Source organism: Aquarana catesbeiana, linkage group LG04 (assembly GCF_042186555.1).
Source record: "Aquarana catesbeiana isolate 2022-GZ linkage group LG04, ASM4218655v1, whole genome shotgun sequence".
In the NCBI taxonomy this organism is placed as follows: domain Eukaryota; kingdom Metazoa; phylum Chordata; class Amphibia; order Anura; family Ranidae; genus Aquarana; species Aquarana catesbeiana.
The window spans coordinates 41490492-41515785 of NC_133327.1; the positions used below are offsets into that span (position 1 = coordinate 41490492).

General features: G+C 41.1%; 1 protein-coding gene and 1 long non-coding RNA gene across 2 annotated transcripts in view; one reads left to right on the plus strand and one right to left on the minus strand.

Moving 5' to 3' along the window:
- Nucleotides 1-25294, plus strand: part of LOC141139198 (uncharacterized) — a 1175459-nt gene that overhangs the window by 556187 nt on the left and 593978 nt on the right. The gene's annotated exons all lie outside the window — the stretch shown is intronic.
- LOC141139183 (cytochrome P450 2K1-like) overlaps nt 3720-25294 on the minus strand; it is an 88093-nt gene continuing 66518 nt past the window's right edge. Inside the window, exons 5-9 of the mRNA XM_073625091.1 lie at nt 20497-20673; nt 14613-14754; nt 7170-7354; nt 5862-6003; nt 3720-4027 (exon numbers count right to left, since the gene is read on the minus strand). Of these exons, the coding sequence (XP_073481192.1) occupies nt 3849-4027; nt 5862-6003; nt 7170-7354; nt 14613-14754; nt 20497-20673 (825 nt within the window). The 3' untranslated portion in view covers nt 3720-3848. The remainder of the gene's footprint in view (nt 4028-5861; nt 6004-7169; nt 7355-14612; nt 14755-20496; nt 20674-25294) is intronic.

A 25294-nucleotide genomic window follows, 5' to 3' on the forward strand; every position in this document is an offset into this window, starting at 1 on the left:
GGCTGAGATATTTCCGGTCCGGATCTCAAATCTTTCTTTCTTTTTCTTCAATTCCTGTGCCAAGTATTTCATAAATTATCTTGCTCTTACCCAAGTTCAGGGGTGTAATTAACTTTCCCAACCCAGTCTTTTACCACGCTGAGGTTCAGCTCACCTGAATATTAGAGGGATGTTGCCATCAGGACACCAAATGCAGGGTCACTTTAAAACAGGACCTGCTTCAATGTGTCAGGAGCACTTTGGGCAGGTAAGCCTTCATCCCTTAGCACCAAAAATAATTTGTTGATTCATTCAACCCTGCATATGTTTGACAACAACTCAAAAAAATGGGTAGTTGCACATTATCCCTCCCCTTAGCCTCCTATCATAGGCCACCTTCAAATTTTCCTTACTCCTAAAGACTTTCACTCTTGGGTGCGATGTAAAAAGTTTAGGGCCCGACATTGTGTTTCCTCCAGTTGGTACATACCCCACCCTGTAGGCTCGAGTCTGGAGGTGTTAGCACTCAACTTTTGATCGCGCACTCAACTTCTGCGTTTTATTTCTTGCCAGCCAGGTTATAGATTATTCCATCCACTTACTCCCTTCAAAGAAATGTTTCAAATCAGAATCTGTGAGAGGAACACTTTCCACATCTTATCAATGTCTCCTGGCAAACTATGAGCTACCTCCAGACTCATTCCTTTGGAAATGGGAAAATAAATCACTTTTGCTCCACAACAAATAGACCACAATCACTTCTCATGCATGCTATGTTTCTACTAGTAGCACATATCAGGAAATCAACTCTAATGCCCCGTACACACGGTCGGATTTTCCAACGGAAAATGTGTGATAGGACCTTGTTGTCGGAAATTCCGACCGTGTGTAGGCTCCATCACACATTTTCCATAGGATTTTCCGAAACACAAAGTTTGAGAGCAGGCTATAAAATTTTCCGACAACAAAATCCGTTGTCAGAATTTCCGATCGTGTGTACACAAATCCGAAGCACAAAGTGCCACACATGCTCAGAATAAATAAAGAGATGAAAGCTATTGGCTACTGCCCCATTTATAGTCCCGACGTACATGTTTTACGTCACCGCGTTCAGAATGATCGGATTTTCCGACAACTTTGTGTGACCGTGTGTATGCAAGACAAGTTTGAGCCAACATCCGTCGGAAAAAATCCATTGATTTTGTTGTCGGAATGTCCGATCAATGTCCGACCGTGTGTATGGGGCATTTGATGACGATAAGACAATAAAGAACTCCTTCAGTTATATCATATTCTCAGTAGGACAAATGTTGGTGTGATGAGGCCAGTAGCACTTTCATGCATTTATTCTTAGACTGTCCCAATATTAAACAGTTTTGGTCACAGGTTACCCAAATAGTTTTTAAACAGTAATAGTTTTTTTAAATAGTTTTTTATAGATATTGGCTCCAGTCACAATCAAGCAGGCCGCTCACTACAATTGACACCCAACCCTAAATCTAGATACAAATAAAATTTCCAATAGTGCATCTTCTCAATGCAGCCAAATCCTACATTTCAGGTACTGTACGAAAAAGCTCCTGCTACCACGCTTACTCATTGGTTCACAAGAGTGAAAGATTGAGGAACTAACCACATCACTTAAAGACATATTAGGTTCTTATAAACAGAAATTGATTCAAGATAAGTTTTCCACTGAATAAAATTTAGCCCTTCTGGCTAATGCTCTTAGCACCACACAATTCACCAAGTAGGGCCATCTGGCTTTGAAGATAGATCGACCAGTATATTGAAATGGAGTCTTTTACCATCTCTCCTTGTGGGGGATGAGGGGTTCGCAGTGGTTTCTATTTCAGAGTTGGTCTCCCCTGTCTGATATATTATAAGCTATTACTTATTGCCATTTTGCTGTCCTGTTTGCTGACAAGATGATGTGTATGCCTTATGAATATAACTAAAGAATTATTAGAAAAAAAAATCAATGGTCTGGCAACGGCATCTCTTTATAGATTGCACTTCTGACCTAACTTTTACACAGGAGCAGGGTTCAAACCCCAACAAATATTAATATCTCCTGAATCTAAATCACAGCACTTTAACCATTCGGCCAACCAGATCACCAACCATCTGAGCAAGGATGACAAGCTGCATGGGAGATGTCCATTATCACTTCCAGGCGTAACTGCAGTAGACTCCTCATCTGTCCCATCTGACTTTGCCATCCAGCATTACAAGATTTTATTGCTCCTCACTTGGGAGTAGAGTAATGTTGTATTCCAAGTAGAACATTCCAATGCAGTATCACACACTGTAAGGTGCCTGACCATGAACTTTTACTAAGAGTTTTAAAAATAGCTTCTTCCACTTAAAGGGTTAGTTTACCACCAACTGCTTATGTAAATAAGAGGTGTTGGTAGATAAAAACAAACTGTGTAGCTATTACTAAAGTTGAATAATGCACTTGCTATGGGTGTAGTCCATTTATGTACTCCAAGGATGTTGCTAGGACATTGCTAAGAGAGGCCTAGTTATTACTGCTCACTTCTACAATCACAGGAGCAAGCTCTTTCTCTGATTTAAACTCCCTCATGTGTGCATTCTCTCCCCTGATGCAGAAGCTTTAAGCTCACCATTAGAGAGCTCACTCCTGTGATGGTGGAAATAAGTGGAAATGACTAGGCCTCTCTCCCTAGCAACATCCTGGAAGTATTCCAGTCAGGCTTCAGAAGGTATGCTAAAGTGGTAGTAAACTGTTTTACCACTTATACCTACAGGTAAGCCTATAATAAGGCTTACCTGTAGGTACTGTGCATATCTCCTAAACTTGTACTGTTTAGGAGATATTCAGAGTTCATGCAGCCAGTGACGTCACCGGCGCATTCACCCTGAAGGTCCGGCATACCAGAGCCTGTACCGTAAACAGCAGATCCCATGCACATGCACAGGAGTGACATCATCGTGCCCCCGGCCACTCATGTAGCCGGAGGCCGTGAACCAGAAAAGAAAGACCGGGGGAAATGGAAGCCCTCTCCGTGGTAAAAGCGTGGTGCTGGAGGCCTTCGTTTTAAGGTCAGTCTCATGATTTGCTAGTATACGATGCATACTAGCACATTATGACATTGCCTTACAGGGGAATTCTTTTTTTTTCTTCAGCTGCAATTTACTACCACTTTATTAACCTACACCAGTGGTCTCCAAACTGCAGCCCCGGGGCCCTTTGCTTGCCTTTAACCGACTCTTGGGATACTATTCCTGGCACTGATTTGAGATACTTTTCTGCGCACTGCCATTAACATTGGGGCACAATTTCTCCAACTGACACCAACAATGGGTCACTATTCCTCCCAATGAGACCAACCATGGGGCGCTATTCCTTGCTCTAATACCAAGTGGGGTGATGTTTACTCCCACTGATGTAAGGAAAATTTTCACTCCCACTGGTCATGATCCGGCACCCCTAAAGTCTAAAGGGCAATAAATTGGCCTTTTGTTTAGAAAGTTTCGAGACCCCTGACCTACACCAATAGTAAGGGAATTAGAATTATTGAATTTTAGTCAAAGCTACACAGTTTGTTTTTTTTATCTACGGCCACCCCGTGTCTGCATAGGCAGTTTTTATTGATGAACCTTTAAAGAATCTAAACTATAAATTATAACTTCCATTTTATATTTTAGACACTTATACTTTATTGTATTTTGTTCACAGTAGTGACTGTTAATAAATCCATCTATTATCACTTTATTTTAGCTTTTAATCTATCATTGAGTTAGAAGGACACTTGTTATTTTGTGTCCCTCTAAACACACTTCTGTACAAAAATGTCTTTTAAAATGTTTGCTCTAAATGCTGTGTGTAATGGCTTTCCTCATCAGGTGCGAGGCACAGCACACATGTCATGGCTCATCGGAGGAGTTGTGAATCCAACTGCAGGAGTGAGGTCAAGTTTTGCTCCATGAGGAGCCTGGAAGGTGAAGTTTTGCAGCAGTCTTGTAAAGAAGAGAAATAGCTCCATTTTAGCCAAATTCTCCCCGACACAACTTCTCTTACCTAGAAGACACAAATGCACATTTATAGTAAAAAACACATTCTGCAAAGTATCAAGAGAAAAAAGTGTCTTAGAAAATAATAGAAAAAATAGAAGATGCTGTCCTCACATCAATATACTTGTTGTCCACACATCAAAATCCACCATTTAGTAAAAAGTAATATGCTACATTTCAGGGGAACTTCAACAGCTGCTTCCTTAGAAGTTGATATTGAAAATATATCTTGGTGTCCCCTTGAGACCCCTGCATACGCATACCAGAGCCACACTATTGTGGATCTTTCAGTTCCACCCATAACCCCCCCGTTTCCCCCTTCCCTGTATACTCTGTTTCATTATTTTTTGAACCCCCTGGCATTCTCTCCTTCCTTCGCTCCTACTCTCTTTCCCCCCTTCTTTCCTAACTTCCCTTCTCCTTCCTTCCTTTCCGTTTAGCCCCTTTTATTCATGAACCCTCCAGTACAGGGGGGTTCACCAGATGCTATTTTCTGTTTAGATTAGCCCGCAACCCAACGAAACATGAATAATTTACTGCAGCTTCTCATTTAATGTAGTACAATAGGTGTTCATACTTTAAGGTTTCGTCATTGTTATCCAACCTATTATACTCCTACGGACTGCGTACTGACTCAATCAGTGCCTCATTATGTACATTGTTCAACTTTTTCCCTCATGGGGTTAGAGTAGTCTTGTTCTGTATATTACCTTGTTCACTATTTGAACAAGAAAATATATCTTGGTGAATGGATGACATTTGTGAACAGGCTTTGAGGAGTAGGAATGGGATTCAGCTACAGTATTGCCACGTACACATGATCGGATTTTCTGACAACAAATATTCGATGGGAGCTTGTTGTCGGAAATTCCAACCGTGTGTAGACTCCATCTGACATTTTCTGTCGGAATTTCTGACAACAAAAATTTGAGAGCTGGTTCTCAAATTTTCCGACAACAAAATTCATTGTCGGAAATTCCAAGCGTGTGCACACAATTCCGACGCACAAAATTCCACGCATGCTCGGAATCAAGCAGAAGAGCCGCACTGGCTATTGAACTTAACTTTTCTAGGCTTGTCGTACGTGTTGTACATCACCACGTTCTTGATGATCGGACATTTCTGGCAGCATTTGTGCGATCGTGTGTATGCAAGACAAACTTGAGCCAACAGCCGTCAGAAAAAAATCCCAGGATTTTGTTGTCGGAATGTCCGATTGTGTGTACCCAGCATTACAGTTAAATTACCTCAGGATAATTAAAGTGGCTCTAATGCAGTGGTTCTCAACTCCTGTCCTCAGGACCCACTAACAGGCCAGATTTTAAGTATTACCTTGGGGAGATGAAGACTAGAATCCTGCAATCACTGAGCAGCTAATTATATCACCTGTGACGTATTTCAGTTACCCTGCAAACCTGGCCTGTTAGTGGGTCCTGAGGACAGGAGCTGAGAACCACTAATCTAAAGGCTCAAGGTTTTTTACCTTCACGCATTATGCATGAAGGTAAAAGAACTTCTCTGTGCAGCAGCTCAGGAATGCGCCTGCTTGGGTGCCCCCACAGAAAGCTGTTTGCTTTGAGGGCACTTAGCAGGAGGGAGGGGCCAGGAGTGCCAGCGGGGGACCCAAGAAGAGGAGTATCCAAGCATCTCTGTACAAAACATTGTACAGAGCAGGTAAGCATGATATTTTTGTTATTTTTTTTGTAAACTTGCCTTTAATATCACTTTAAGAAATTTAAGAGGAGAGTAGTATAATCTACAGATAATGTAGGGTCCTGCTCTAGGTATAAAAAGGGAAACATTTTGTTATATAATTTTAAGTCATATTGACACTAGATTACCTGCTGAAAATGGCAGAAATGCTTCTTTTTTCAAGAAATTCCCCTTTGAATCAAGAAAATGTTGTGGGTAGAACTCGTCCGGTTTCTCAAAGTGATCCTCATCTCGCAGTATAGATGTCAGTAATGGGATCACATATGTCCCCTGTACAATAACAAATTCAAGTCAGTTTCAGCCGACTTGCATAGACACCACAGACTCTCATAAGAATGATTTGCACTGGCCTAGGTTCACACTAATGCTACTGCATAATCATGTATTTTTTGTTGTGTTTTTTAATTCATTTTTTATGCATTTTAATGATTCGTGCATTATTTTTTTTTAGAATGGAGACATGCCCTATTCATGCACTCCTATTGAAGTCTATGTGATCAAAACCCTGCATCTTTACAAAGATCCTCCTGAACCACATTGCATTGATGTGAATGAACACCATTGAGAACAATGTCAGTTTCCATTGTTATGCACTGTGAATAGGGCATTCATGTAGCTCAGTGAAAGGATAGGTATTTTTTTAGACACTTTTCTGTTTAAAGCTGAACTCCAGGGAAATAAAACAAAAAAAAAAACAAAACCAAAAAAACAATCTTTGATGTGGGGTCCCCCCTGCACTGCAAGGCTTAAGGCCACATTTTGTCTGGGGGATCGTTAAAAAACATTTATACTTAAAGTTTAGCTCCACCCAAAAAGGGAAGCTCTGCTTGTTTGCACCCTCCCCCTTCCATTGCCACATTTGGCACTTTTTGAGGGTACCTGATTTTGATAGGTACCCGCTCCTACATCCAGGTAAGATTGCCGCAGTGATCTACGAGAATGTCTGTCCCCCTCCTACTACCCCCCCCCCCCCGCTGCCTTCTGGGACACACAGGACCATTCATAAAGCACAGCGCAACTTGTGCATGCACGGGAGGAAACTGACTGTGAAGCCTGAAGGCTTCACTGCCAGTTTCCCTTAGTGAAGATGCCAGCACCTGCACCCGAAGCTGATATCGCTGGATCCCTGGACAGGTAGGTGTCTTATATTGAAAGTCAGCAGCTACAGTATTTTTAGATGCTGACTTATTTTTTGGGGGAAGCATGGAGCTCCTCTTTAATTTATTTCACAATTCCATGAAAGCCAGCACACTTTTCATCCTTCTAACACTCAGGGTTGTGGGGGACCCTTGGCATCCGCACAATAAAATTAAAGTAGTAATCAGTTAGTGAGGGTGGGGATTCTGGAGATGGGCTGTAAAATAGAAATTTAACTCAGCAAGTATTAGACCTTGTAAGGCAAGAAGGCAAAAAAGAACAATAATCACAATGCTTACTTTTGGTAAAAAGTAACCTTTAAATGTAACATCTTGTGTGGTGGCATGTGGAATGTTAGATGGTACTATGTTTCCAAAACGCTGAATCTCATGTATAACAGCATCTGTATATGGCATCTCTTTCCGGTGCTCAGTCTGAGGAACAGCACATCCAATGACCTTATCTATTTCCTTCTGGACATCCTCTTTAGTCAACAATGACAATAAATCAAAAATGTGCAGTTAAAGGTGAAAATAGACAAAATAAAGACCACTGGTAACAGTATACAGTATGTCACAATTTGCTGGTATATAATGTAAAGTCAAGTTTGCATATGGAACTTTTGAATAGTTCTCCAATAATGGTTATTTGATGGTCTCCTTTCTAGCCAAAAGGTACAAACTTTTGACACAATGATTTATTTTTTTTTACAAAATGGAAAATCCAACCTTTAAAAGCAGCTACATATGACCATATGTTAAGTTGGCATATTCTGAGGTTTGGCCTCATATTGTTCAGGCTATTAAAGTTTTTTTTTTTTTTTTTAAATAACAAACATGTTATACTTACCTGCTCTCTGCATTTGGTTTTGCAAAGGGCAGCCTGGATACTCCTCTTTTTGGGTCCCTCTTTGATGCTCCTGGCCCCTCCCTCCTGTCAAGTGCACCCACACCAAGCAACTTGCTATGGGGGCACCCGAGCTGAGCTGCAGCTCTGTGTGTCCATTCAGACACAGAGCTGCTGTTCGGCCCTGCCCCCTCTCTCTCCTGATTGGCTAACTGACTTTGATTAACAGCCACGGGAGCCAATGGCAACGCTGCTGTGTCTCAGCCAATCAGGAAGGAGAGTCCCGGATGGCCGAGGGACTCGTGGACATCGCTGGATAGAGATGGGGCTCAGGTAAGTATTAGGAGGTGCTGGGGAGGCTGCTACACACAGAAGGCTTTTTATCCTAATGCATAGGATAAATCTCACCTGCCTATGTGGTTCTCTCCCTATTCAGATAAGCAGTAGGTATGTTTATGGTCTTTGGTTTGTCTAGAATAGGGTTATTCTGCCCTTATTCATCAGTTACTCTCCTTTTATAATGTCAATATATGCTTATTGAGCCCTTACTCATTACCTACTTTCCACTTTTTAGGCATGCAATTCTGGGGCCCATGTTCTCCCCTGTGGTACAATGATATCTCCTTGAAACTTCTTGTGGGTGTTTGACCTATAGCTCAGGTTAATTTGAACTACCATGATACAATACAGGTGGGGGAGCCCCCCAGAAGATCTATATGAAAAATGTGCAATTATTGTGTATACTTTCTATTTTAGTTTTCTTGTCCAAAGACACACATTGTATGTTCACTGTATGTGGTGTTTATTAGTCTGTCTATAGTAATTAATATGTTTTTGAATCTTCGGTGATTCTACATGCAGTATGTACATTATTCTCCTAAGTGCCGGTTCACACTACCGCGACTTGGGATCCGACTTGTCAGACCTCAAGTCGCCCCAAGTCGCTTGACATCTGAAAGTCCATGTAAGTGAATGAGAGCCGTCTATATGTACGCTACTGAAGTCGCTCCGACTTCAGAAAAGGTCCCTGTACTACTTCAAGGCGACTTGTAGGCGACTTGTACCCATTGCTTTCAATGTAAGTCGCCTACAAGTCGGATCGTGATCTATACTGAAGCGACTTCACAGGAAGAGAAGATGTTTTTTTCAAGCAAACCCCTCCCTCCCCCAGAGCGGATTGTAGTTTGATTGGCCACTGGAAAGTCGCCTGTCCTGGAGGCGACTTGAAGTCGCCTTGTAAGTCGCCCCAAGTCGCGCTGTGGTGTCGCCCTCGGGTCGCGTCCAGGTCGCCTCGCAAAGTCGCGGCCAGAGTCGTGTTGCCCCTGTGTGAACCGGCGCTAAAGAAGCCATAGCCTGGTGAAACATGTAGAGAGAAAATTACAACATCAGCACTGTACAAAACCATATGGATATTTCCCAATGTTTTTTATGAAATTCTTGTCTATTTTAATGTTTACAATAAAATTTGAATTTTTATATAATTATTTGTGTTGGCACCTTTAAAGTCCTGTTTCAGCTCCTTCCATTTATTTCTGTTCGTTGGGGATGTGGTGCCAGAGACTCTCAGACACCAGATAGCTCTTTTTTTGGCATGTTTATAACTGAAGATTGTGTTTCACCAGATTGAACATTAACTAAATGATTTAACTTACTGTCTGCAACAGCTTGTGTCGAACACCAAATTTTTCCCTAAAATTTACCACATTTTTGTCTTAAAGTGCAATGAGTCCCCACAGCCAAACCTTTGGGGCCCACGCTGTTCTAATTGCTAAGGAAATTCCTCCAGTGATAGCTTTAATAGAAATAGTGATGAGATTCCCAAACATTTGCAGAACATTAATTTTATCCACACGTGTTTGATAAATGGCATTACGGGCCAATTATATCAGTGTGTAGCCAGACTGATCCAGGCCCCTGTGTTTCAGGGCCATGACTATAGTGACCCCCTTCAGCGTAGTTAAGAAACCCACAACAGCTAATCAGTAATCATCTTTCACTGTGCTGGATCATCTAAACTGCTAAAAGGTGCAACCTGATTAGTGGATACAGGCAGATAAATTCTGCAAAGCATTTCACAAGCTTATCAAATATTTGCAAACATTTTTACATGTATACTCAAAAACTAAATCATAAATAATCATAAATGTTGTTGCACATTTCCCTGTAATGTGAAAAGGTTTCATTTTATATTTTTCTACATGTCCTGCTTTCAGTTAAAAAATACCTGCAAGGTGCATCCATAGGCACTTCTCTTCATAGAATGACACCACTGACTAATTTTGGCTACGGTGTTGTCACCTTTTCCTGCGCACTCCTGATATGTACTGCAAATAGCTATGCTAAAACATAGTGAGCTGGCATATCCGGTCGCAGTCACTTCAGTTTAACCATGATTTTCAGTCACTGCTGGAGATGGTTTGGTCCCCACCCTGATCTCAATATGACTGAGTCTGTCTGAGATTACATGAAGAGACAGAATGATTTGAGGCAACCTACATTCACTACATTGAGCAGCTTACATCTATGGTTACTTCTCTAAGATTTTTTGAACATCTTGCCAAGTTCCTTAAAAAAACTGTGTGCAAATGTACCTAGAACAATTGATGCAGTTTTGAAGGCAAAAGGATGGCGACACCAAATATTGATTTGATTTGGATTCCTCTTCTGTTCATTTACTTTCCATCGGGTTAATTGATAAAAATAAACTATTAACACTTCTACTTATGAAAGCATCCTTCATCTACAGCATTTTTTCTCACCTGCCTACAACTTGTTCACAGTACCGTATTTCTAACACTTATACTTGGAATTACACACCATAATGCCCCCCCCCCCCCCCCCCCAAGTATTAGGATAGACTTCTTTGTAGCCTATGCACAAATTTTTGAGTATAGCCTCATGTAATCGAGAGTAATAATTTGTTAAAAACGTACCATCATCCAAATTAATATACAAAGGCAAGGAAGAGTGGGATCAAGGGGACAGTGGCTGATGTTGGCCCAAGCGTGCTCCCACCCTGGAAAAGACTGGACTATATCGGTACAGATAAATAACAATGAACAGTTAGGTAAAAGGATTTATTACAGAGACAGAGAAATTACATAGTGTACTTGTTAAAATTGCAAAAACAGAGGCTCGGAATTGCCCAAGAGACATCTGTTATTACAGGGTATAGAATGGTCTGGTTCTCGACTAGTTTCGCGGTATTACCGCTTCCTCAGGAGGACCAATCTACGAAAAAATAATACATAATAATGCAGACAATATGCAGACAACAATCATAATACAGCATGTAGAAAAAACAACATAAGAGGTAAATAAAGAAGTGGCTTACCCTATATCTAGGTGAATATGTGCGGCAACCAGCTGCCCAAACATAACTACCCCCTCTGATGCCCCATCTGGTGGACAGAGTGGGTGCTCCTGCTCCCTACGGGCCATCCGACCCCTGCGCCAACAAGAAGCCCTTACTTGGCTTGGTACTTTACCACTCCTTACCATGGTAAGTTTTAACGTATGCCTTTATGTTTTAGCGGGTGTACGGGTAACTCTATTACCCCCCCTTTCCTCCCCTGGTTCTATGCCTTGCCTGTCCCATCTTGCCCCCCTTCCCGTCCTCTCCTTCCCTCCCCCCCCCCTTCCCACCTTTCCCTCCTTGTTTTCCTTCCCCTTCCCTTTTCCCTTTTCTTTTTTTTTGCAATTTTAACAAGTACACTATGTAATTTCTCTGTCTCTGTAATAAATCCTTTTACCTAACTGTTCATTGTTATTTATCTGTACCGATATAGTCCAGTCTTTTCCAGGGTGGGAGCACGCTTGGGCCAACATCAGCCACTGTCCCCTTGATCCCACTCTTCCTTGTATTCTTTGTAGCCTAACCACAAAGAGGGACCCAAAATCCAAGGAAGACCTTCAGGTTTTCAAGGGGTATAAATAATAGATTATCCATCTAATTTCCTGACTACCTATCATATTTTTCACCAGCATGTACGTAACTGCTGGTGCTTGTCACTTTGCCAGGATGTACCTCACTGCTCATGCTTGCCTGCTACAGTTAAACAGGATCTTCAGTGCTTGGTGATATATTACGTCTGACCCTTTTGACAAGGACCTGATCTTGTGACACTGGGACTGGTGTGGCTAGCAATCATGGAACACTGTTGATGGTTTACACAGGCTCTGGTGACCCTAGGACTTGTATGGCTTGCGATTGGAAACACTATTGTTTGCTTACACTGGTCTGGCAACACTGGCACTGGTGTGGTGGCGATCAGAGGCACTCTGAGTGGCTGCACTGGTCTGGTGACATTAGGACTGGTGTGGCAGCAATTACAAACACGATGGCTGGCTGCACTGGTCTGAGGACATTGGGACCGAAGTGGCAGTGATCTGGGACACTATTCCTAGCTTACACTTGTCTGGTAACACTGGCACTGGTGTAGTGGCACTCAGGGATACTGTGACTGGCTGCACTGGGTGACACTGGGACTGGTGTGGTGATGATCAAGAACATGATGACTGGCTGTACTTTCCTGGAAACACTGTGACTGGTGTTGTTGGCTGCACTGGTATGGTAACACTGGCATTAGTGTGGTGGCCATTTAGCAACACTGTAGGTAGCTGTACTGATCTGTTGGTAATGTGACTGGTGTGGCTAATGATCAAGGTCACTGTAGCTGGCTGCACTGGTCTGGTGACAATGTAACTGGTGTGGCTAGCGATCAGCAAAACAGTGGCTGGCTTAGGTGCATTGTAAAAAATGTTGCTGCCGATCATTGTAGAAAACACATGCCCAATCAGTGTGTGAGAGGAAACAGAGTTTTGTCTGCAAAATGCATTCAATTGGTTTTGTATTATTGTTTTGTGATCTGCTGTGTCTAATGGATACAATAATCTCAGAGAGCTCTGCTCTCTAGCTTGCAGGAGCACTGAAAAGTGGAGTGTTTTAAAATGACCGGGAAGAAGCTGTCCTGCCATTTTGATACAATGTCCGGACAGCAAGTGATTACATTAACATGGGCAGAAAGCCCTTAAAAACAATACTGGGGACTGGAAGGAGTCCTTGACTGTTCTACCCTTGAATGAAATTCTCACAACATATGCAGGTCTACCTAGTAACAATGAGAGCTATAAATTAAAAGCATAAAATTCCTTAGAGACTGTATAATACAGTACAAGTTAACTCAACAGATAAAGATCCTGAAGCTTGACACCCAAGACATACTTTGCAAAGGATATCAAATAATGACTGGTACATGTTTGTCATTATAACATAGTCTTCCTTCAAATGAAATGTACAGTGTCATGTGACTATCTTAGCCAAATAACTGTACAACAGTACTGCTTCCCTGTGCCAAGACAAATTTAAATATGGGAAGGTGACCAACTGTCAATGTAAGGTATTTCTCACAATCCAGTGAACTGCAATAATACCACACATTAAGAGGTGATACTCTCAGTATCAGGAGGGAAACAATTAGTTGACTATGTTTGCCATGCACCCCAGTGTTTTTTTTTTTTTAATTAAATGTTGCTGCATTCTGCTGATTTACAGTGGGTACTATTGCCTATATCCAACAATTAGCTATCAATTTTTGTCAGTGAATAGAGTTTTGTGAAGAAAGGTGGGGGGGGGCGTGGTCTGGTCCTGGTCTGAGATGGCCGGTTATGCAGGCCATACACGGTCGAATTTCGAACAAATTTTCTTTTCAAAATCAGAAAGTTCGTTTTTTTGTGATCCGATGATGCCACCATTGATTTTCGAAATTCGGCCGACCAAGCCTTCAATTTCACCGCATGTTGCTACAGAAAAGAATTTGTGGCTGGGAATCTTCTTTTCTCTCCGTAAATTATTTTCTTATTACATTTCTCGCACGATTCTCCCATCATTGATTAGAAAATCATTTGTTTTTCTAAAAATTTCCAACATGTCCGATTCCTCAAATTTGATTGCTGCACGAAAATTGGCCGTTGATGCAGCCCACTAATGGTGCGAAATTCATACGAAAATTCTTTCATACGATTTTTGAAAGCAAATTCTTAGGAATTTCGAACCGTGTATGGCCGGCATAAGTCACAGAGCTCCGACACCACGAGGTCCAGCAACAGCCTAAACAGAGCTACCATCCACAGAATGACGGGGAGAACATACAGCAGCACCTCCGCTACAAGGTCCCGATCACCACGAGACCAGTGAACCCAGCTGAGCAGTAATAACCCGGAGCTTTTCGGCAAGCGATTACAGAGGAGCGCCATGTCTGATACACAGGCCTCCTCACGGAGGTCCCGCTCTCCTAGCACAAGCTCTAACACATCACAAGGCAGAAACAGCGCCACCACGGGCACCAGGAAAGTGGCTGCACCAAGCCTTAATGATCGCGGCAGATATTAAAAACACTCTTGGCAGCTATCTTGGACCTTCGGGAAGACATCAATGCCATCAGTACTAGAGTAGGGCAGGTGGAGAGAACAGCCCGCCATGATGCCTCGCTCTGTGCAGTGCAGCAAGTGACCGAATCCCACTCTATCCACCTGCAGGAGCTTCACAGGAAAAGTTCTTCTAAGAATGAATTCATGAGGAGAGAAAAGAGGTGCACAAAAACACTGGGTGAGTTGATATGGCTGGTAAATGAATTTTGTTTATTTCAAGGAAGTGTAACCAGCTATTGCCTGGTGAGATTGCATTGTAGATGTGGTCTGCAGTAAAATATTATTGTAGTCATCTGTTTGGTGTCATATCTCTGGGCAGTGATTTTAGGTCAAATTTATTTATTTAGAAGCTTTTCAAAACTTGTTTTATATCTACTGCATGCAGAGGACTCCACCCAACGGACTATATGATCTATAACAGAGATTTGGTTGGACACCATTAAACACATCACCACCAGTATTCTTACTTTGAATCTCTGGATATTTCATCATTAGTAGAAGCCCCCATCTCAAAGTCGTTGAGGTCGTCTCCATACCAGCAGAGAACAGGTTGGTAATGACGGCTGTTAAATTTTTATCATGGAAATATGTGGGGGATTTAGATTTCTCCTGGAAGAAAAAGGAAAAAAAGCTGTTTCTTTGTGGTAGCAGAGACAACAAGGCCTCATTTCACTGTATAGTTACACTGCCGCATATTTTTTCAACAGTAAAGTTACAGTCATCTCATATAAGCTTAATCCAGACTGCCACAATATGCAAATCCAGGACAAAACCAGTAAAATAACAATAAACTCTATTCAGAAGCCAAAGGCCGTGGGCAATCGATAGAGTGCAATATTGGATGTATATTGTCGAAAACAACAACAAAAGAAAACATTTGAGGTGCTCCTTTTATATAATTGCAAAATGAGCAGTGTGGCCTAGCAGTGGGGAAAGCAAATAGAATGCGTTACTAGCAGTGATGAGCCAAACTGCCTTGGGTTCGGTTCAGGGAATTTGAAAGAATTCTGGATGCCAAACTTGAACCCCACTGAAATCAATAGGAGCCATATTTGTCAAAAAAAATGTAAATTTTCTGGGCTACTATGCAGGGGGTGTCAAAAAATAGCACTGGGTATGGGCACTTCCCTGGAGAACATGCACCAATGCAAAAAAAAAGTAAAAAAATCCCATTTGGCCAGGAACAGCAATTATTTTTAAATATATGTAAACAAATGGAAAACCAGGCCTCCTTCCACTCTCTCAGCGCCCTGGAGCTTAAATGTTATTACCAACACACTAATACATAAAATTCACCTATATTTCATTAATCAGCAGCTGCTTAAACTTAAAATGTTATATCAGCAAATAGTATCAAGTCCACAGGTACTCCTATAAGTACTAGTATATATACTAAAGCAGTGCTATTGTCACTTCGTCATATGCCAAGCTTTCATATGATTATAGACACATGAGAAAATATAGATGACAGATGGTGATGAGAAAAAGTTCAAAAGACACAGGATGTGGTCCTAATGCTGGATAATACTCGTGCACCTCACCCCAAGATCCTCCAAAATGTGCGTCACACTCCCCTTAGGGATTCTCACTCACCAGATGTAAGCAAAAAAAATGCCTTTAATATGCCAAGAAGTACGCCATCCACATCTTAGGTTGGATCAGAACCGCCAATCACTTCCGCAGGTACTCGTATAGATATGAAAAAAAACTCCACATAACGTGATTCTGTTTACCTTTTATTGTCACCAACTTCAAATAATAACAGTTTCCAAAATCTTCCAATAGTTAAAACGTACAAAATAGTGTACATAATAGCGTTACTAACAGGTCTTAATAGCTCTTAATAGCAGAAGGACATTCACCATGGAAGCACAGCGGCTGCTGGTTACTTCCGGTTTCTCCCTTCCTAGCTGTTGAATGCAAAAACATCACTTCTGGTTGCCGTAAAGTCACGTACTGACGTGTTTTGTCATCACGACTTTGTCAAAGGGCGTGGCCTTACGGCGTGGAATCCCGGTATTTATATCACAACCACACAGCTGGAATTTAACCCTCTGATGGTACTACCTCACCATTCTCTAGGCACACAGGCGGTGATCAATACACCACTCAGAGGTCAAAAACTCTCAGCAGCTGGCGATGGTAAATCTATAACATTTAGCCGTATACGGCCCGATCAATATTACAACTAATATGAACCATGAATTAGGTTTTTATTTCCTCCTTTCACTCACAATATAATGAAGTAGAGATGATTTTTAAAACCCATTGGCATATCCTGTGTCTCGATAAAACATTGAAACCTGTACTGCCATCTATGCCTAAGTTTATCTATAGAAAGGCCTCAAGTTTTGGGGACAGGGGTGGTGAAGAAAGTCGTGGGACCCTTCCACTAGACCATCATCTTTCTGGAACAGAGATGTTTTTTTTCCATGTAGAAAATGTAGGGTGTGTAGAGAAGTCTTGATACCCATAAGAGCAGTGGTGGCCTGTCCATAGGGGGCTCATGGGCGCCGCCCCCCCCCCCAAAAAAAAAAAAACTTCCTTTAAGTGCACTGTGTTCCGGGCGGACGCCGGACACGGTGCACTATGGAAGCGTCATGCCAATGCAATCCCGTGATTGCAGGCAAGAAGCTTCATTTGCGGGGTTTTTTGATGCCCTGTGGTGCTGTGCAGTGCGCCTCTACACGCTGATTGGGGCATTCTCCTTCATGTCTTCATGTCTGGGTGGTGCTGTCTCCCGGCAGCGTGTCACTTCCTGTTTTGGCTCCGTGTGAATGGAGAAGACAAGGTACTGTGTTACTGACAGCCTGTCTGTCCACTGTATTATTTTCTTCTCAGTCTGTGATCGGAGGGTGGAGGGAGCCGTGCTTCACTTCTGCCCTGCCAGGAATCAACCTCTGCTCCAGCCCTTCATTACACATCTGCTGTATGTGTATATCACGAGGGCACCCAGCGCTGCGTCCTAGAGTGATCTCTCTCTCTCTCTCTCTCTCTCTCTCCCTCTCTCCCTCTCTCCCTCACTGCATGTCTATTTATTTATCTATCTATCTTATCCATTCTATCCCTCTATAGGCCCCATCACGGGCGAGTGACGTTGAGGGGGGGGGTTGGTTGGGATTTTGTTTGCGCCCCCCTAAAAAAATGGAGCACCAGCCGCCACTGCATAAGAGGTACAGGTAGATTTATGTCCACTTCAAATAATAAAGAATTCCTGATTAAGGAATTCATGTGGTGTACATTTTGGAGTGCCTATGCGGGTTAATGTATGTGGGCCATACTAAGAGGCCTTTGAGGATCCATATAGCAGAACATATTCAGAATATTAAATTGGGCTATAAGGACCACAGTGTATCTCTACACTTTAAACTTCACCATAATCAGGATCCCTCTGGTTTGAAGTTTTGGGGTGTAGACCATATAAAACCAGTGTGGAGGCATTCGAATATGGTGAGAGAACTCTCTAAGCACGAGACTCATTGGATTTTTTTGACAGAAACTCTCACCCCCAATGGGTAAAACGTGTAGCTAGATATTAATTGTTTTATTAGCAACTATTAAATATATAAATATAATAATTTTGTCTGTATATTGTCAATTTTCTTTTTTAGTAATTTTAAAATGCAGTTGAATTTGTGTATGAGTTTAACCATTTATTATGTACTTATTTATTCCATATGAGTTTTTTATATAAGGTTATTAATGATTAACCTGTATTTTGTGATATAACCTAATATATTAGATTTTACTGTTATTGATTTTAATATGGCAATGCACTTTAATAAGGTGGAGTTGTAATATTAATCGGGCCGTATACGGCTAAATGTTTTAGATTACCATCGCCAGCTGCTGAGAGTTATTGACCTCTGAGTGGTGTACTAATCACCGTCTATGTGCACCTGTAGAGAACGGTGAGGTAGTGCCATCGGAGGGTAAAATTCCAGCTGTGTGGTTGTGGTATAAATACCGGGATGCAACGTCGTAAGGCCATGCCCTTTGACAAAGTCATGATGATGAAACTCGTCAGTACATGACCTTACGGCCACCGGAAGTGACGTTTTTGTGTTCCACAGCTAGGAAGGGACAAACCAGAAGTAACCAGCAGCCGCTGTGCTTCCATGGTGAATGTCCTTCTGCTATTAAGAGCTGTTAGTAATGCTATTTAGTACACTATTTTGTACGTTTTAAATACTGGAAGATTTTGGAAACTGTTATTCTTTGAAGTTGGTGACAATAAAAGGTAAACGGAATCACGATATGTGGAGTTTTTTCATATATATCCGAGTACCTGCGGAGGTGATTGGTGGTTCTGATCCAACCTAAGATGTGGATGGCGTTCCTCTTGGCATATTAAAGGCAGTTTTATGCTTACATCTGGTGAGTGAGAACCCCTAAGGGGAGTGTGACGCACGTTTTGGAGGACCTTGGGGTGAGGTGCACGAGTATTATCCAGCATTAGGACCACATCCTGTGTCTTTTGGACTTTTTCTCATCACCACCTGTCATTTATATTTACTTATATGTCTATAATCATATGAAAGCTTGGCATATGGCGAAGTGACAATAGTGCTGCTTTAGTATATAAACTAGTACTTATAGAAGTACCCGTGGCCTTGATACTATTTGCTGATATAAAACATTTTTTAAATACTTTAGGTAAAACGTTAAAAAAAAAAAAAAAAATCTAATTCATGTAATTTCTTGGAATAACATGCATGGGGGATGTAAGCAGGTTCTTACAGAGGTATTACTGTGTTGGTTGTGTTTATATTTTCTGAATTCTGAATTAAATGTATTTTCTACTGTGTGAACTGCACTATTTAGTCGATGCTCCCCAGCAGAAGTGGCGCTGCTGGAGAGGTAAGAGTTAACTCTGCCTAGTCAGACTTTGCCAGGCTTTTCTGATAAGCGCGGCCCTCTGCTGGACAAAGCATATCAAAAGGAAACTTTATATAGGTAAAAGGTCTTTGCTCTCTGAATGTAAAAAGGAGAGTGCTGCTAAGAATTCAATAAGCCACTTTGCTAATTCCCCACCATTTGTGGGAACCCAGTCGGGGGTGCCAAGAGATGGACTCTGCTAAATTGACTCATGGGCTTATGCCCCTCCCCCTCTTCTTTTGGCTGCACCTAAGTCTCTAAGTTTGTATTTCTGATCATGGGCAGTTCCTATAGAGGATGACATTGAAGGGGCAGAGGCTTTTGCCTCAGTGTCAGAAAAACTGACTCTCTTCGGTGCACTAGTGGTAGTTGACCGTGTTATCAGTATGGAGTGTCTGGATCCTCCAAATATGTTTTTCTTAAGGTGTTGATCAGAATTTCTCAATCTGTAGACAACTCCTTTTGTATAATCTCAAAATACCAACCTAATCGCCATCTCCGTTCCTCCCAAGACCTCCTGCTCTCTAGCTCCCTCATCACCTCCTCCCATATCCGCCTCCAGGACTTCTCCCGAGCCTCGCCCATCCTCTGGAATTCCCTACCCCAATCTGTCAGACTGTCTCCAACTTCATCCACTTTTAGGCGATCCCTGAAAACTTTCCTCTTCAGAGAAGCCTATCCTGCCTCCATCTAACAACTGCACTATTTTCTCCATTAGCTCATCCCCCACAGCTATTACCCTTTTGTTTCACTTGACCCTCCCTCCTAGATTGTAAGCTCTAACGAGCAGGGCCCTCTGATTCCTCCTGTATTGAATTGTATTGTACTTGTACTGTCTGCCCTAATGTTGTAAAGCGCTGCGTAAACTGTCGGCGCTATATAAATCCTGTATAATAATAATAATAATAATAATAATAATAATCTGATTTGTCCCTCAAAACTCTATTGATATTTTTGATAAATAAAAGATTGAAAAAGGACCTTAAGGTTTTAATCAAGAATATCATTGCATTTAGGGGCTAAAAATATGAATGCAAGCTACTTACTGAGGGGAGAAGCTCTGGGAGATTCAAGGATAGAAAAGGATCTGGGGGTCCTAGAAAATCTCAGGCTCAGCAATAGTAGGCAATGCCAAACTGCAGTAAGTAAGGCTAGTAGACTATTAGCATGCATTAGTAAGGGTATTTACTCAACAGCTAAAGCTATTCTACCACTTTAAAAAACTCTGGCTTAGTCACATCTAGAGTAGACCATCCACTTCTGGTCACCAGTGCTTAGGAAGGATTTGGTTTGGTCAGAAACACACATAAATACTTATCTCTCCGGGTCTTTAAAAATGTTTATGTCTTCAAAGGCATAAACATTAGTATCATTTATATGGTACCTTTTTGCAGATCTATGGTCGCAGATTTACATGCACTGATATGTTGTACTAAAGGTCATTTAGAATATTACATAACATAAAGAGTTAACCTCTTGCTGCTTGATAAAGAAGGCATCAATAAGATTTCTTTGATCGTTGGCATCCAGCTGATCCTTGTACTTGGTGAAGGTTCCTGTAACGAACTGACGCATCTCAGTGGCATTCCTATTCACAGTTTTATGACTTCCTGGTAGCCAACGCATCACAGATTGATAGGTATTGTACAGCTGGAGGGCAAAAAAATAAAAGGGGGAATTATGCGAAGAATAGGTTAATAAACAGGATTTATATAGTGCCAACAATTTACACAGTGATTTACAATGTAGAGGGGGGAGAGTACAATTACAATACAGTTCAATACAGAACGAATAGGAGGGTCTTGCTCGTGAAGCAATACACAAATTAATGCAAATCTGTACCTATTAATCACACTACCTGAATTTTGCTTTCTATCAGTCTCTGGAAATCGCCTGTACAGCAAAGCTCAGATTGGGACAGTATGAAGAAGCCCAATATACCAATAAGGTGTACTGCAGTACAAGGGACATATTGATAGTAGGAGATACATTTTAAAGTTATCTGCTAACAAATTGTATAACAGGAAAAAACTAGATCAAATCAATATTTGGTGTGTCCATCCTTTGCCTTTAAAATAGCATCAATTGTCTAGGGTGCACAGTTAAGAATTTTGCAGACACACGGTAGAGTGCATGATTAACCATTTCTCATACCCGTACACTCCATGGACCAGAACAATTGTTACATACAGTATGTGCTTATGGCCCTTTTTTGTGATATTAACTTGCAAAAATTATGTGTTTTTTTTTCTCCATGCAATCCTTAGACAAAATTAGTAACAATACTTAAAAAAAAGTATTGTAAGTTTCCTTGCTTAACATTACATAGCATTGCATTGTTCTTAACAAATTAAATAAAGCTTTTTTGCATTTTTGGAAATGTGATTTTAAACTTTTTTTTATTTGTATTTTTTCTGTTTAAATATTGATGCTCAAGAAAATAGAAGTAAACAAAAATCATCAGGAAAATAATAGTTGGAGGGGTGGGGGATGTGTAAGTTAAGGCTGATTAGGGTAAACTCTGGGTTAATAAGGGGTAACATACTGTATATATCATACTATATACACACGCACAGCAGGGCAGGTGGTCTGGGCAGATTACACTTGCTCTGTGTACTTTGATTATTTTTTGGGGCTTATGTAGCATGCCCAATGTCTTCAACTAGTTAAAGGCTAAGTTCATCTTTGAAACCCGTTTATCATACAGAAAGGGGCCCCAGTAGATTAAAACAAACTGTTTTTTAAAATATGAATTATTGTACAAGTAGATGCCATAACTGTGGACCATTTTCTGTCTCCCCAAAGCCTGGCTAAAATAATCCCATCATATTCCTATTGGGACTAGTTTTTAGAAGGCTGCAGCTATTGGATGCTCACCCCCCAATATCACAGGAGCAAGTGTTTACTTGTTTCAAAAGTAGTGTATGTACAGTGGACTCTCTATTCTCATATGAAAGCAATGGCAGAAGATATGCCCAAACTAAATTTACAGGTGCTGCTCAAGACTCCACCAGGTCCACTTATGTATCAACAGCTTGGAGTGCAGATAAGGACAGAGCTCGTCCCAGCTTTAGACATCTAATGGAAGAGGGAAAAGTCCTGAAAGTTGCACATCTCTGCAAAACCCTGTAAAAAGGTGTATGACAGCCTCAGACTAGGCATTAACCAGGCCACGCTCCAATGCATTTCACCCTGCCCACAGAGCTTAGTCATGGGGATAAGGATCCCATGCATAGATGGGAAATGAATGCATCATTGGCTGACATTTTATTAAGAAAAAAAGGTAACAGGTGAACATTAGCCTTACACTGGGATGACGCAGCATAAAAAAAAAAAACTGATGTGCAAATGCAAAAAGAAAATATATAATGTCCAAAAATGTCAAAGCATACAGAAGTTAAATATGGGCACTAAAAAAAACAGTGATGGCAACATAGGCGTGCGCACAGGGTGTGCCAGGTGTGCCTGGGCACACCCTAATCACGCTGTGCTGCGCAGATTCCCCTTACTGCTTGGCTGCAGAGAAACGGACTGGGAAATCTCTGTCCTCAGTCCCTTTCTCTGTCTCAAAAGTGAGGCTGTTCAGACCCTTGATATTTCACCAAAGTCCCCCAATGGGGCTCCTAATAAATTGTAAAAAAAAAAATATATATAATAATAATAATAATACATTATTGGAAAAAACTTATAATAATAATAAAAAAAAAAAAATACTGACACCAATCCCTGCCCTACTGACACCATCTACTGCTCTACTGCCATATATGTGTGTTTAAGCTTTGGGGTGTACACCCTAATGCAACAGGCTGCGCACGCCTATGGATGGCAAACAATGAAAAATTAATACAATTAATATGCATCCAAAAGGGTATAAGCCCCAAAAGCGGCTCAAAAACAAAAAAGGAATGAAAAATTGTCCTCTAAGTGCTCCTGGTGAAATAATCTCATTAGAAGGAATTAAAACATTCAAAGTATGAAGAGAATGACATGAATTAGGCAAACAATGTTTTTTACCCCTCCTTATATTATTCTTTTTTGTGAATTCTTATGCCCCTCCCCCCTTTCCTTTGGGGGCACCTAAATCTCTAAGTTTGTGTTTCTGATCATGGGCACTTGTTATAGAGCAGTGGTTCTAAACCTCAAATACCCCCAACAGGCCATGTTTTGGGAATTTCTCTTGGATAAAATAGCTGTCCGAAATACCAAGCCATTGACTCTGATTTAAAAGCACTTGTGCAAGATAAAGGAAAACCTGCAAACATGGCTTGTTGGGGGTACTTGAGAACTGAGTTTGAGAACCACTGCTATAGAGGATGTCATTGAAGGGGCAGACGCTTTTCCCTCAGGATCCGAAAAACTGACTCTCTTCGGTGTACTAGTGGTAGTTCACGGTGTTCTTAGTATGGAGTGTCTGGATCATTCAAATATGTTTTTTCTTAAGGTGTTGACCAGAATTTATCAATCTGTAGACAACTCCTTTTGTAAAATCTGATTTGTCTCTCAAAACTCTATTGATATTTTTGTTGAATAAAAGATCGAAAAGAACCTTGAGGTTTTAATCAAGTACATTATTGCATTTGGGGGCTAAAAATATGAATTCAAGCTATTTACTCAGGGGAGAACCTCTGGGAGATTCAAGGATGGAAAAGGATCTGGGGATCCTAGAAAATCACAGGCTCAGCAATATCAGGCAATGCCAAACAGAAGTAAGTAAGGTATAAAAGGTGAACTTAGCCTTTAAATGTATTTTCCCTGGAGAACAGACACTTAAGAGGAGATATGATCATAATATACAAATATCTAAATACTGTAGTGATTCTATCATTGGAAGGTCAGGTTGCTTAAAGGATAAGTTAAACTTTGTTCACTTTTTTTTTCTAAATTCTAGCTCCCCTATATACCATTCATGTACTTTTTTTTTTTTTTGCAAAAATATCAGCGCTTTCCATTAATTCTACATACACTTACTTTACTTGTCCTCATCCATGTTTCCAGGCGTATCCATTTGTAATGTCTTACATCCTGGTCAGACTATAGGTTATGACAGAGGAAGGAGTTGACCAGCTGACCTCATTAATACACACCCTGCATCATCCACCCACCAACTCCCAGCTGCACATTTTTTAACCCCTTCTCGCCGAACGATCAGCTTTCCAGTGATAACAGCCAATGCAACTAAAAGCCTATATGTTATACCAGAGGAGCGGGAGGGAACTCCCCCACTCCCGCCGCTCTTACACTTTACCTGTTCCACCGGGAGGCCCGATCAACAATCTGCCTCCTCCGGCGGCTAGTGACAGTCTGGAACAAAGCCGTAAGCGGCTTTATTCCAGTATCCTGTGTGTAAACACGGAAGCGACGCCATGACGTCACTTCCCGTCTACTCGGCTGCCAATGGCGCCGGTTTTAAAAAAATATACAGTATTCAGAATCACCAAAAATGGCAATCTGAATACTTTGAAGTGCAAAGGAGGGATCGGGGGTCTTTTAGACCCCCGATCCCTCCATAAAGAGTACCTGTCACCACCTATTACTGTCACAAGGGATGTTTACATTCCTTGTGACAGCAATAAAAGTGATCAAAATGTTTTCTTTTTTAAACACAATTTATTAATATAAAAATAAATTGAAAAAAAAAAAAATTTAAAGCTCCCCCCTCACCGCGAGCTTGCGCAGCAAAGAAAATGCATACGGAAGTCGTGTTCTGCATATGTAAACAGTGTTCAAATCACATATGCGAGGTATCGCCGCGATCGTCAGAGTGAGAGCAATAATTCTAGCACTAGACCTCCTCTGTAACTCTAACTTGGTACCCGTAAAAAATGTATGGAGATTTTTAGGTACCGTAGTTTGTCGCCATTCCACGAGTGCGTGCTATTCTAAAGCGTGACATGTTTGGTATCTATTTACTCGGCGTAACATCATCTTTCACATTATACAAAAAATTGGGCTAACTTTACTGTATGGTTTTTTTTTAATTCATGAAAGTGTCCTTTTTCCCAAAAAGTTGTGCTTAATAAAATATTGCAACAATCCTCATTATTCTCTAGATTCTCTGCTAAAAAATATATATATATAATGTTTGGGGGCTCTAAGTAATTTTCTAGCAAAAAATACGGATTTTAACTTGTAAACACCAAATGTCAAAAATAAGCTTAGTCATGAAAGGGTTAAATAAAATGCAATCAGTGATCAACCTTCTCAATAAATATGCAATATACAATCAGGTTGAATAGTTTATGGCCATCTTTATACAAGTACATAGGAGGGA